Here is a 15,328-nt window from a genome sequence, read left to right on the forward strand (position 1 = left end):
CCGGAGATATTAAGGCGACAGTCCTGTGACCATCCTATAGGCCGTAACCAGAATACAGAACCTGATACAGGCAGCTACTAGAAGTTAGCAGGCAGACAACATACTGTACATGCAGATCCACCCAAGATGTGAGCATCCAATGCCAAGGTCTTCTTCTTCTTGTTCACCATAAGGAATCAAGCAGTCTAGAACTGCCACATAACACTAGAACCATCACGGTCACCCCTTTGCAAGGTACACTGAATAGGCCTTCCTATAAGCAAACGCCCCTTTCTCCTGCTGCACAGCACATGTGCTTCACAGCAGCAAGACAGTTAGGATGTGTCTCCACCTACATGTCAACCCTGTACTAACTAGTCAAAGTCCAAATCCAGAACTGGGAACTGAAGCCATGCCAGCGGTGAGTAATACACCTGGCGCAGACTGAAAGGCAACCGCAATTTGCAGCGCTTGCCTCATCTTAAAAAGGACAATGCATTTCACAAGACTGAAATCATTCCAGATAAAAAATTTATGCATCCATGAAATAAGCCTACGGAGATGCGTATACATCCTTTGGTTTATTTCACGGACGCAAAGCCATTTAAAAAATATAAATTATTAATCTTAATGTGCGGCATGTAAAAAGCTATCAATATTCTCCATTATGGCGTGTATACATTACAGTACGTATAGTGTGTCAGTAAAAGAAACAGGAGGCAACTCGGCTCGACGGGCATCCCGAGGACTAATGTGCCTTTTGATAGCCTACCGATTAGCAAGGCCCACTAGCGCCCCTGCATTAGTAGCAACTCTGCTGACAGCAGGGCTTTGGTCAGCCAGCCTGGGCTCGAGGACTGCAACGAAACCTTATATCAGACACAATATGCAACACAATGCACCCGACGGCTGTCGCTGAACAGGAGAGCCGCCGGAGCGAACGCGCCTGTCCCGGCCTTTCGGCATCATCCTTTGCCCGTGTTCTCTTACCACTCTTACTTCACGGATTGGTCTTTGCACAGGTGACAGCTCATGATACGAACCCAATACTCGTATTTTTTGACAAGTCCCAATTTCGTCCCCGCCTTAGCAACTTCTCCCAGCCGCAGCCCAAGATGACCTCTATAACCCGACTTCGGCGCAGCGTTCGCACGTGAACCCACGAGCCGAGCCTCTCGTATCACCTAATTGTTCCGAGCGGGGCCTCTTTAGCAAATTAAAGATATGCTGACTTCACCGCTAGCTTTGAAGGCAGACACCAGCCAGCTGTGAGGCGAGGCTCTTTGTTCTTCCCATCACTCTTACATCTGCGAGGAGAGCTTTGCCAGACAGGCAAAGGAGCTTCACTTGCACACTGACCCCAAGACTCTGACATCCACATGCCGGCCGAGTCATCAGAAACCAACGCGTGACCTTTTTCCTGTTTAAGCCTCGCAGTCCTGAACGACTAACGATAAGAACTCGAGAGACCGTGCTGGTTCGAGGGTGACCAAGCAGTAGGTGCAACAGTCTGTCTGTGCATATCTGTGTTTCTGTGCAAAGACATGACAGACTGCATGGTATGTTTATAACATGTTCATGTGCACGTACCACTCACAGAAGGATGCTCACATGATTTAATAAACAAAGACTCAAATCAGGTGGGGTACAGTTCTGAAGCACTTTCAAGATGTAACTTTTCCCTTCTTGTTCTTGAACTGTTAAACTCTGAACCCTAATGAGACACCTGATGAGACCACAGAACGTAGCGAGAATGAGCAGGGTGAGCGGAGGTAATCTGAGTCTGAAAACACAAAATATGCCAGGATGGAGTTAACTGCAGTCTTACACTAACTGGTCAGGATGTTATGGTGTTATTAATCAGTAACAAATGTTTTATAATATTAACAGTGAAGGAAAAAACCGTGGGGACCGGATACTTTTGTCATATTCAACCTAATTTTCGAGCTAACTGAGTTATCCGCAAAAAGTGCAAGGGTGCCAATATTTTTTTCCCCACAGATGTAAATGTATTCAAATTGATAGGCAAAACTGGGTAATTCATGGTATTCTGCAGTATGTGTCTCTGAGGCTGAGACATGTACAACAAAACATAAAACAGTAACGTTAAAATTTTTCCACAACAAGAAATATTTTTCCTACCAATATAGTCCCTGACTATGGTTGCAATAGTCTGCTGACAAGGTGACACTAAGAAGGACCTAGAAAGCAAAGCAGCAAGACAAAACCCAACTGTTCTCCAAAAGACTCAGTGTTTTGTACCAAATGAAAAGATTAAAGACCATTTTTCAACATGTGACCACCAGTGCATTATGCTTTTCACATATTTGTACCAGGAGCACAGAGAGCTACTGTATCTAGAGCTTCACACTAGCAACACATCTGATGTTGCCTGGAGAGCGGGACAGGGGAGGAGACAGCAACAGCAGAGCGCATTTAACACACAAAAGCCTCTCCTGGCTGGCTCACCACTCCAAAAGTGACGGCTGAAATTACATTCTACTGAATCCTGCACCCCCCTGTCTGTCCTTTGTCTCTGAACCACTTTTCCAGCGGAATGAGCAGGCCCTTAAATCCACCCATTGTGGCTGGCAATAATTACTCTGAGCTTTCACAGTTGCTGAGATGAAGAGCGATACAGAGAAAGGGACAAAATAAGACGAAAGGAGGGGATAGTGAGGCGAAAAGGAGATGAGGGAGACAAACCACTTCACCCTGGCTGTCACGGTGCCAATCATCGTCTGGTGGCTCATCTGCGCACGATTTCCCAGGAGAAAGCTACAGCTTTTAGCCATGTGCTATGGTTTTCAGCTCTTTGTACAATCCACAGCCCTCCTGGGACTTGCTGCTGCCCAGATCAACAGTGTGGTTTGCAAGCAAAGGTCACAACTGCCTCTCACTCAATGGGAACTATACTGTACACTTACCGCTCGCTAATCGGTTCTAAGTCGTTCCGGATAAATGGAGAAAAGATCGAAAATCTGAATTAAGACTTAATGGTGAAACATCGCAATACAATTTCGTCCCAAAATCTGCATTTTCCAACCTGAAAAAGGATTTCATAAAGCAGACGTATTATAAAGAAGAAGGCTATATGTGCCATTTAAATAAATTAATAATGTCACATTTAAAGCATAGTGGTGGTCGCCGAACAGAGGATGCAAAGAAAAGACTGAACGGTGCCAGGCAGCAACAGAGAGTGTGGATACACCGTTCCCATAATGCAGTGTCTCTCGCAGTTTCTCTCAATTCTGATTATGGATGCTCGCTTTATCGCGAGGGACCGATGATGGGATGTTGCAGACCGGATAAATGAAAACCAGCAGGACACGTTATACAAATACAAACAGGATGAAAATAATGTGGGGTGAGTGTGCTGTATTCTATCCAGTTAATGTTCTTTTTTTCATTTTATTATTAACTGTAATATTTACATTTTATGAATTTGAAATGTAAGGCATCTGAAGAGGTGAAACCCCACAATGAAAGGTTGGGCCACAACAGACGAGTATCTGTGCATTCTTGCAGAAACAAATACTCTCCGTTTGCGTGCGGGAGTATGTGTACGCCGAGACAGACTCTGACCTGTCTGTAGGTGCCCTCCATCAAGGTGTCAAGGTTCTGCAGGGGAGCCGGGGTCTTGTCCTTGAAGCGCGTAAGTAGCCGGCGCTGGATGGCCCGAAACTGCACTGCCCTCTCTGACAGCAGGTCCTGGTACTTCTCGGCATTCACCCGCAGCTGCAACGCAACCACAGCATCGCCTTTGCAGCTGCAGCCAGCCCAGCATGAAGCTGCGGGTGCTTGAGTCCCAAACTAGCAAAATCAACCCAGTTAAGTCGTACCACCTCAGTACCTTTGTATTTCATTTCCGATACGAATTAAACAGAAAAAGAATACAAAAGCCCCAGGCTTAAAACAAAACTAAGAGAAAGACAGCGCTCTGACCCTAGCAAGTGTTCAGTTCACATGCAAGGGATTGGAAAGTAGGAGGTCAACCCATAAAACCCGAGCAGGAAATACAGGAGAGGAAGACGACGACAACTGTTTTGTTAGGTCAACATAGACTGAAATGAGGACAATAACGGCCTTTACAGGACTTGGATGCATCTAAGGGCTGCAGCTGCTTCGCCTGGGCAGGTAGGCATGTGCAGGAGAGCCGATCCGGGAAAGAGTGCAATAAGCCATGCAATGCTGCATCTGGATTGGTAGTCACTTTGTTTGCGAAAGACTAGCCATATTTAATAAAAAGCATTTATTAAACCTGTAAAAATGTTTGAACATCACGGTGTGTCACAGAGAATAAAAAAATAATTATTTGAATGTATTTAATCAGCTTTTTTATATGATCAGATTGTTTCATCAATCAACTTTTATTGTGTGCCTGAAAAAAAACTGGTTTGTGTAACTGTTCCAGAAGAAGGGTTAGTTGACTGAAGATTGTTCTACTCGAGGAGCCTACACCTTGGCTAGTACCCAAAGCAGGAGATGCAAGGTGATCCTGGAGTGGGAAACTGTTGCAGAGATAATGTTTTCTGCATGCCTTTCTGTTTAGACTGGAACATCAAAACTAAGACTGAGAGGAGAAGGCGGGGCTGAGACTCTGGGCCATGCTTGTGTTACCTGACGTGTGCCTCATAAAGTAGCAGGCCAGTTATGGATCTCTGACATCAAAGAGTTTTGCAGTACATTTCTTTGGGGCTACAGCATTAAATTTCCAGCCTTTGTGATTGACAGCTGAATTTCCCGGCCACCAAGGATGCAACTGAGTTTTTTGTGAGGGCGAAAAAAAAAGAAGTAAGGGGGGCAAGAGAGACAACAATGATGAATGAAAGGCTGAATCCAGATGAGAGTGCTGCATAAGTACACAAACACCAAGACTATTTGTATGTGACTGTGAAGTGTGTGTGTGTATATATGAAGGGTGAGGGTGGGAAGCTTCTCACCTCGAAGTGGTGGTCTACTGTCTCAAAATACTCCTGCAGGGGGATGGGTCCTGCAAAGCTGTTGCGGAAGTCTTTGACTCCTTGTTTTGCGAAGAAGGTATCAAAACGCTGCAGCAGCTCCTTGGTCACCAACCACATGTCCTCAAAGGTGTCACTCTGGATCCTGTAGCGCTCTGACAATAAGATGGAGGGAAGGACAAAGACTAGAACAACTGGCAGTTGAAAGTCATCTTCACCCTTTCATTCACTCCTTTGAAATTTTTGGAAAATAAAAAACCTGTGAGGGACTTTAAAGAATTAAAAATATTGTTCTCTTCTAATTCATTACAGCAGTGGTTTTCAAACTTTAACAATCACACCCCAAGTCACATATCCTAGTCTGTGGCAGCCCTAGTCAATAATCTGTTGGAGCTGATTCCCCTTAGTTAATACTGTATCATTGAGTAATATAAAGCGACTCGTTACATCTCTCAGATAAATCAAACATGTTAGCTGCTGAAAACCGATCACGTACCGGATGGTGAGCAACTCAAAAACAAAGAAACCGTTGTAAAGTAGACAGTGACTATCACATTGCTTTACCTTATTCATTAAACACGTATGGGAACCAGTATAAAAGAAAGGACATTTTTTCAAGAAAATCAGGTTTCTGTTGTGGTAGTTTCATGTTTAAAAATACATCTCTAAAAATGTATGATGATCAAGCCAAGGCAAAATCACTGAAAATCTTGTAGTGGCACCTTGGTTGACAACTACTGAACTACCATCATATACATTTACATTTATTTATTTAGCAGATGCTTTTCACCAAAGCAACTTCCAATGAATTCTATGCAGTGTTATCAGCCCACACACCTTATTCACCAAGGTGATTCACACTGCTAGATACACTACTTACACTGGGTCACTCATCCATACATCAGTGAAACACACACACACACACACACACACACACTATGGGTGAACCTGAACAGTATGTCTTTGGACTGCGGGATAAAAACAGATCGCTCAGAGGAAACCCACGCAGTCACGGGGAGAACACGCAAACTTCACATGGACCGAGTGGGGATCGAACCCACGTCCTCTCGCGCCACCCGGGTACTATGAGACAGCAGCGCTACTCACTGTGCCACCGTATAAAAGTACATGTCCATTTACACAGATTTAAAAACAGTCCAGCATGAACTGGGCTGTGATTTCTTCCTCCTCAAGTACAGCAGGCTGTGAAGACACCGCACTGAAGGGCAGCTCAAGCCTACGGATGGCACCACAAATGGTGCAAGGGAAGGGTTAACCACACGACAGCCAATCTTGCTGCAAGTTACACTAGTAAAAAAAAAAAAAATCACTCGTTGCCCACACCTCAGACAAGATTCGAAGCAAGACAAGGGGAACAAGCGGCAGAGCACCTGTTCTTACTGGGCTTACCCTTGAGTAGAAGAAAAAAACACGCAGTCAGAACCTTCATATGGAGAGAGTAAACACGAGTTTATAGGTTTCACTTTTGTGTTGTTTTCTCCATCTGGTGTTCCAGACATTGACCAGTCCTACTGCATATTAAATCAGATATAAAGGGTGCAGTGACGCGTAAGGCTGTCTAGGAGCTGGGTTCACAGCTCTTTACAAGCTTTGGGCCATAAAGCACAAACAGCTTTTACGCTGGAGTCTTGGTGGAGCTCAGCGACACTCTGACCAGATGTAGACGCATGGGCTCAACCATGGTGCGTTCCATCTTCTACAGGGTACACCCACTTGAGTTCATGCTGCCACTTTGTAAATATCACTGGGGAAGTGAACACATTTTACTGATTGCTCATCTTGGAGAAATGTATAGTAAGCAAAGCTCAGAATGTATGCTGTATTTCACCTGTGTCCACATGTGTTAAATGCAAGGGTGTATGATTTGGAGTGAATCTGAATAGCAGAGTGCGAGATGCATTGCACAGTGGACTATATGAATATGCATGCAAAAGTATGTGTGTACGTGTGCTTTGTACTCACGAGATGTTTTGGAGGCCTGCACGGTGACTGTAGAGCCAGCGATGAGCTGAAAAGCCAGAACGTTTCCCTCCTTTTCCTCAGACTTTTCCACAAATTCTTTGCCAGGAAACAGAAGACAAGAAAAGACAACAAAGCATAAAAAAGAGGACAGAGCAGAGGACAAAAAAAAAAAAAAAACACAAGGGTCCACAACACAGTTCCCTGATCCCCACCACGTTCAGGGAAGGATTATGTGTTATTTCAGGAACTCGACAAAAGCCGGGATGTCGGACAGAGATAGGGGCTCCCCACAGTCCTAATCTACCTTCAGGACGCCAACCAAGGTGAACCGCACACGACCGCATTGTTCCTTATCAGCCCCGGGTTATTTGCTTGCCACACAAGTACAAGTTCTACTTCTTGTTTTTATTTTACAAAAAACGTCTGCTAGTGTGTGACTGTGCCAGACTCTGATCAGGCCCAGATACACTGCGTGGACAAACTCAGGCCAAAAAGCTGTAGTGTGCAGCACTCACAGGCAAATGAGGTCCAGCTGTGCTGAAACATAGGAATAAAGGAGAGCAGGTGGTACACTGGTCCAGACTCTCAGGTTATAAATGTATTATTGTCATGCACACAATGAAACACTGTTTCTATAAAAAGTGAACATATAAATGACATTCTTGTTGTTAATTCAAATTATGACTGCAACATGTAATCTCTCAATAGAGTAATGAGTTGCTGGTTTTGGTAATGACACACAACACTAATACTGTGTGCATATAAACACTCCTGGTTCCCAAGCCAGGTAAAGCTTTCAAACCATTCATTGACTGCTTATGAGCACATCCACTTTTATTACATATTCTTTTTAATAGCTATTTACAAGTTAATTAAATTTCTTAATTTATACAGTGGCCTCCAAAATTACTGGTAGCTTTTAAAAAGGTGAACAAAAAGCAACACAAAATAATTAATTGCACAATATGCACTCCATTCTATTTGCTGACATAAACAACAAACAGGATAAATCAAGCATCCAATAATTCTGAAGCATATATTCTTGAAGAAAACAATGACATGAAGTTGTTTATCTGCACTATATAATACTGCTTTTCGTGTGCCAAATTCTTATGTTTTGTATGAATTGTATTATTGCCCCGTGAAGGTCAGTTATAAAGCCTTTTTTTATAACAAATCATTTTCATTATATTTACAACTAAACTATAATTATTTATAGCTTTATTACAAATTATTGATAATTACTGCCTAATACTCCCTGTTCACACATGACTGCGTGGCCAGTCACAGCTCCAACACCATCATAAAGTTTGCTGACAGTACTACCACTGTGGGTCTGATCACCAACAACGATGAGACGGCCTACAGAGAGGAGGTGAGGCTCCTGGGAGAGTGGTGCCAGGACAACAACCTGTCTCTCAATGTCAATAAAACTAAGGAGTTGGTGATTGACTTCAGGAAACAGGATACGGTTCAGGCACCCATCTACATAGGAGGGGACATTGTAGAGAGGGTCAACAGCTTCAAATTCCTCGGGGTCACCCTCACTGCCAAACTCGCATGGACTGAGCACACAGCATCAACCATCAAAAAGGCCCATCAAGGCCTCCACTTCCTCAGGCGTCTGAAGAAAGCCAGGATGCTCACTACTTTCTACAGGTGTGCTGCGGAGTCCGTCCTCACAGGGTGTATTACATCCAGGGGCGGCAGCTGCTCCATACAGGACAAGAAAGCCCTACAGAGGGTGGTCAAAACAGCTCAGGAAATCATCGGCACACAGCTACCAGGAGTCCAGGACACCTACACCACACGCTGCCTCAGAAAGACGATGCGCATCATGAGAGACCATAGTCACCCCGCACGGGCACTTTTCTCTTCCCTACCATCTACAAAACGGCTTAGGTCTATTCGAACCCGCACAACTAGGGACAGGAACAGCTTTCACCCCACTGCTGTAAGAGTACACAACACTAACCAATGTGCTACCTTTAATAACTAGAGTTGGACTGCTCCACCCAAGCACACTGGTAAAATATGCTACCACTTGAAGCATTCTTATTCTTATTCTCTCGTTCTGAGTTCTCTGGCTGTCAACTGGTATTATTGTTACTACTGTTACCATTATTTATTGCTTTTGCTGTTGCACTACTCACTGTCATTGTCATGTTTGTGCATTATTTCTATTGTCTTTGTCCATAGTCTATGGAGAAGCATTCAGGAAGATTTTCATGATACATGTACATGGTACTTGTATCTATAACAATAATCTTGAAACTATTTAGGCATATGCAGAGATACACAAAATGCTACAGAATGTGGAGCTGCATAGCAAATTTAATCACCGAAAGAAATACATTCGTACTTATAATTTTACAGAAATGTGATTGATCCGGTTTCTTCCAAATAGTCCAGAAGTTTTTTTAAATAAAGGATTTAACTACACTGGTGGAGGAGGTCACCTGGGAAGATGTCACCGAGGCTGACCGGTGGCTTGTTGGTGTCGATGGTAATCTTGTATTTGGAGTTTTTGCTGGGAGCTGAGGGGAGGCAGACGAGCCGCAGCGGCAGGGTGAATTTACATTGGGCCACGCGTGGCACACCTGTGAAAGGGGAGGAAGGAAGGGATGCACAGGAAAAGTCATAAACACAAATTTCATACTTATTCCTATCAACATGACACAGACAGTCCTTTCAAACACAAGCAAATTAGTCGTTCAAATAACAATGCTCACAAGTCTGGAAGAGGGATGCTGAAGAGTGCATCATGGCAAGCCACAGAGGAACGGCATATGTAGTGGTCCACCGATAAATAAGTTAATGCACCGCACACCTTGTTGGCAAACAGTGACTTCCATTGTTTAGTAAAACTCTAATCTGTCATGGCATGTCAAAGTGTGCGAAAACATTACAGCTCAGAGACAAAGACGTAAATATGCTGACTACATTGGAAAATTAACTGGTTTAATCCATTTCTGATGTTCCCCATCAGTCCATTTTCATCTAAGGCCATTTCCTGCTTCCGAGTGGAGCACCAAGAGAACAGGCTTCTCTCAACAAGACAACAGAAAGGGTCTAAGTTATATATGTTGGGTCACATACAGTATATTATTTGTCGTCATGTCCCACTAGACTTACCCTGGAGAAATGTCTAAGCAAAATCTCTGACAGTACAACACGTTTTAACTCCAAAATTATAAAAAAGGTTTTTTTTTTTTTTTTTTTTTTTTTAACATTACTGTAAAAAATAATTTCCTATTAAGAAAATTTTGAAAAAAACCCTAGTGGCTGATACGTTCTAGAGTGCAGTTCTCTGAGTTTCCACAGCAATGAGAAGATACATTTGTTGTTCTCACCTGTCACTGCGTTCAATTTACTGTGCTGCGATAATGCACATACCGAATCCTTTATATATTTTTTTTTTCCAATAATATTTTGTTTTGGTATTCATTGTGTTAAGATACCAATTAATAGCTGCATTTCAATGATTCCTTATTCTGAAAAAAAGCACCAGTATATACACTGATTCATGGTAAAATGCATTCTTTGGTCTGTAAAAGCATCACTAAGCAGGGACACCTGTAAAATGGAGGCGAATTTAAAAAATCAGCTTACTACTGTTTTCAGCAAAAACACGACAGCAGCGCAGCTTTGTTGCATCCACAGCTGCTGTCCCACCCACAACCGGAAGACGATCACAAATGATAGGCCCCAAAACATCGGAAACCCAGGGCTCGCCAAAGTCTAACGCTGCAAGAACAGCTTGGAGCCAGCAGTCGGAAAACAGTACAAAACTGCTAATACTACTCTGTTGTGTCTGGCCCGGTAACCAAACCCATTTACTGGAGCTTTTTACATCTCGGGAAAGGCCACTGACGCCACTTCATTGTTTTTTCCTCTGCTGTCTCACTTTCGTGCTCCACCCGCTCCTGATGACAGGCACCTAGGGTGACAACTGCAAATGAAACTCAAGATTCTCCAGGTGGCCCTCTGCACTGTTCAGCTTTTAAAGTAGAACAAAAAGAAGATCGGCTGCCTGCACGCAAGGCAATAAACCCATGGCAGAAACCGATCGGCGCTCTGGTGCTTTTCAGGCTTCAACATAGTGCCTTTAGCTTGGCTAGTGGCACAGACATGCCTTTATAGCATCACAAACTGCACAACAGAGGCATGAATCATACCATCTGACATTAAACTATTACATTACACCATGTTAAAATGCCTCTGCTGTGCCACACAGCTCGAAAAGAGAGCTCCACAGCTCCGTAGAGCTGTATCGTGTGTTCCGAGCCGTGCTTGTTTTAGACATTATGAGACACTCGCGTGAGGTTATCTGTGCTGTGGAAAAAATAGGGAAGAAGAAAAAAAAACTGGCGAGAAACTGTGAATGTGGTTAGCCAGGCCCGGGCTTAAAGTTCAGAATGTATTGGTTCAACAATTTTTTCTTTCCAGAGTTCACAGCCATCATTAGTCAACATTCCCTGAAGAAAAAAACAGATGCCCTTACAATGAATACTTAAAACACAGCAAATTTATAAGTCCCATTTCTGCACTTGGCGTATGGCGTACAGCGCCTCCCAGGATCTCAGTCTGGTACTAGTCAATGGTCCCTACTATCTACAGCTATTCCTCAGACGCCCCTTTCCCCCCACTGATGCCATGGGTTCAGGTGTCACCTTTCCTTGACAGTTCTGATGCCTCAAATGTGATTGTACCTGCTTCTCAACAGTCATCGGCTCATGCTTTTCTCCCAGGGATCAAATGAGGGATCTGAGAACTGAGCTGACACTCCTGAGCCCGTGCCTCACAGAGAGAACACAGCAATATCATCTTTGGCTACAGTCTCGGGGTGGCAAACCCTGAAGCAAATTCTGAAGGTGATCAGGTTCAAAGGGTCCCTCCAGACCTGATGGTGTGTGGGGCGGAGCACACGGTACACCAGGAAGAGAAACTGTAACAAGTTTACTGGAGCAGTAAGAGTTCAAACTGGCAATATTTTGTCTGCAAACAATATTTGGGCAGGAGGTGCAACACACCAATGGACCGATAAAGAAAAGCTTACCAGGGCGACTACTAGAAGGCCCCCAAAGTTGAGTCCTACTGAAAAGTACCAAAAATGAACTTCTTCTGTAACTCTTAACTGTTCTTGATAAAATCGATCTGCTTTTGACCTATAATTAGTTCGATCCCGCTGTCTTTAGGTCACTCTACTCTAGAGGATGGCCAAGGACAGGGTGCTTTGCTAAGGACCTCTTAAAACACACCAGGTATCACAGCAGTTAACAGACAATTTACTGCGTTAGGGCACGCGGGAGTTCCTGGCTCAGCCTGGGGCATCACACTGTGCATGTGAATGGGAGAGGAGGCAGTAGGTGGCAGGTAGCGGACTCCCGCTGTTTGGAACCCGAGTCATACTTGACAAAGCAGCCATGCTAGAGCTACTTACTGAAACATAAGCTGCACACACTTGGTGTGCATATGCTGTGCCCTTTGCAGCTAATCTGACCGGTGAGTCTCTGCTGAGTGTATAAACACCAGTGGTGAAAGAGTCACCTCTCTGAACTGTAGGTGCACTCACCTGTAGGGTTCAGTTCTGTCAATGGATAGCAGTGTAAAGAAAAAAGAGAAAAAGGGTCAGTTTATAACACTGTTTTCCTTACCTGCACCAGATTTCAAACCACTAAGACAGTATAAAGAACTGTGTACAATATGACGACAATATATGGATCCTCATACAAAAAACACAGAACCAATTCTATACCATGACAGAGAAAGAGAGAACATTACTAGGAGGAATGTGAATACAGCAAGTTCCCCGAAAACTCACAAAACAGTTAACAAAAAGCACATGAATCAATGACCACAAACAGCACGAGGACGAAATTTAGCAAGAGCCAAGGAGAAAAAGTGCAACTTTCACACAGCCTTCACCCTTTCGTCACTTAGACTGTTAAAAATCACTCCTAGGTTACATTTAAGAGACATTCAACATGAAGGCCCAGCAATCACAGTAACTGAGAAAACAGCCTATTATTTCCACTAAACATACATAGAAAAATCTTTCTATAATTAGTACTGGCTTGTTTGGTCTTGGATCATGTTAATCATGGGTTGTTATGCCTGGTTACACAAGTCTTCTCAATGCAGCACTGCACATTTAGGTTCTTTATTAGACTATTCTCTCTTTAGATTAAGGCAGGGGTTGGGAGCCAGTGTCCTCGAGAGTCATGGAAGGTCCTGTTTTTCATTCTTCCTGACTTCTGAATTGCTACGCTGAAACTGCTTTATAATCCATGTAGTAGGTCGCCTCCTATTGCTTTTCAGTTCTAATTTATGGGGCAGCAGGTTGCGTAGCGATTAGCGCTGCCTCCTCTGAACTTGACAGGTCCAGGTTCAAATCCCAGCTCTTGCTGTACTACCCTCGATCAAGGTACTTTCCCGGAATTGAAAAAAAGTACAATGAAAGTTACCCATCTTTATAAATCAGTAAATCACACTGAAGAGCTTAACATCGTAAGACGCTTTGGGGAAAAAAGCACCAGTTAAATAATTACATGTAAATCAGAAGAAAATTAAAATGTATTCCAAAACCTCCAAAAGGGAGGCTCTCGAAGGCTGGAGATTTTGTATCTTGGAGAAAATCCTCAAACACAAAACTGTACTTTTAACTTTACTTGTGACTGAGCGACCCGTGCAGCATTGTAAACACTGTATGTACAGAATGAATTACTTGGACATGCTTTGCAAAACACTACAATACTGACCAGCGCAGGGAACACAATATACAACAACACAAGAACATAACTCAAAAACGGCTAAATAAATACTTTACAACAGTTGACCAGAGAGAGTGAGTGATGAAGCCAGACAGCAACTAAAGGATAACATAGAACTTATTTAGAGTTCATCTGGAGAAATTCAAGCTACACACTTTTCTCAGGGGTAGAAAGGCAGGACTCCCCAAAGACTCGAACCAGCAATCTTCTGGTTTTAAACAGACATTTGTAAGTGCAAAGTAACACACTGACCCAACATGCAAAGATTAACATATCCTCAATTCAGAAATTCTACACTATCAGTAGCACTTATTCTTTACACATCATTCCAAACATGAAAGATCTGGATGAGCTGAAAGCTGCAGCTCTAATAAATCCGTCAAGAGCATTCCACGCTGCCCTGCACTCACTGAAACCTGTGGTTTTTGCTCCAAGCTGAACACACAAAACACACTCCATTCATAACAACTGTGCACTTCATGCTTTCTTGGTGCAGATGAAATATGAAATCTTTCTTAGGCTCCATGTCACAGCACAAGCCGCCAGGAGAGGTGAGGGTCTCCGCTGACTTTAGCTGTGCTTACGACGCAGACACACGCCAGCATGGCTCCATCACGCGTGCACGAGCATCTGATGTCAGACACCCCTCAGCTCGTCCAGCAGGATCACTGTGAGATCCAGATGACCGGGTTTGCTCCAGCGAGAAATGTATCTTTTCAGTGCAAATTACAATCAGCCAAGTCATAATTAACACGTTCAGATGAGGAGTTCATATAAGAGTTAGTTAGCTATTAATTAATTGAGCTGACATGAGTCTCTAAAGTGAGGTACAGCGTTAAGCTACTTACACATATTTACTCATTTATACTACTGTGTCATTTTTACTGTATCTGTTCAGGGTGAGTACCCTGATCAAGAGTGCTACAGCAGAAGGATGCACAACCAGGTCCTTCAAGTGCAGGGCAGCAGCTCTAACCACTGCGCCACATGCTGCTCAGGGCCTGCCGTGATGGTTTTTGTTAACATGTATGTGATGAGCTCCCCACAGAAGGCGAAAAATGCATGTGACACACAGTGGACAGACACATAGTGCTGCATCCCCCGCACAGGGGGAGCAAGCCTTTACTGCAAATCCTATTAGAGCTATAAAGCTCATGGGTGCCGAGGCCGAATGCGCCCGTCTGAGCCTTCAGCACTGCCCTCATTCCTTCTGCGCTTTCATTTTGCACTCAAGGAGCTGAGCACTGACAACAATTCACTTGCCAACAACATGACAGACAAACAGATAAATACTTTATTGATCCCCGGAGGGGGAATTCAGTAAGCCAAAGCGACACTTAAGGGTGTGTGTCGCAGGAAGGTGCTCCAGCCATGAAATCGGAAACAAGACCATGATTAACCGGCAAAGAAGAAAAGTATAATGTGAGACACGCAAAATGAGATGGCAGCATATGCCTTCAGAAACTTAATCCTCATAGGAAGAAGATAAAGAGGAAATGTGGTGACTTGAGTATTAGCACTGAAACATTACAATTTTATCTTGAGACTCAAATTTAGAAGGAAAAGAAGGAAATAAGAAAAAAATTTGTGAGTTGGATTAACGGTGGGATTAAACTCATATACATATCCAAA

The 15,328-nt window shown here is 43.5% G+C and overlaps 1 protein-coding gene across 3 annotated transcripts in view; it reads right to left on the reverse strand.

The window, feature by feature from the left end:
- Positions 1 to 15,328, reverse strand: part of bbs9 (Bardet-Biedl syndrome 9) — a 138,217-nt gene that overhangs the window by 82,029 nt on the left and 40,860 nt on the right. For 2 of the 3 annotated variants that reach the window (XM_029254286.1, XM_029254285.1), the window contains exons 15-18: positions 9,383 to 9,523; positions 6,924 to 7,019; positions 4,923 to 5,095; positions 3,565 to 3,717 (exon numbers count right to left, since the gene is read on the reverse strand). In XM_029254286.1, coding sequence (XP_029110119.1) covers positions 3,565 to 3,717; positions 4,923 to 5,095; positions 6,924 to 7,019; positions 9,383 to 9,523 — 563 coding nt within the window. Of the gene's footprint in view, positions 1 to 3,564; positions 3,718 to 4,922; positions 5,096 to 6,923; positions 7,020 to 9,382; positions 9,524 to 12,498; positions 12,514 to 15,328 lie in introns of all 3 variants that reach the window. The other variant, XM_018757164.2, reaches the window with a different exon arrangement.

This window comes from Scleropages formosus, chromosome 8, assembly GCF_900964775.1.
Source record: "Scleropages formosus chromosome 8, fSclFor1.1, whole genome shotgun sequence".
Classification (NCBI taxonomy): Eukaryota; Metazoa; Chordata; class Actinopteri; order Osteoglossiformes; family Osteoglossidae; genus Scleropages; species Scleropages formosus.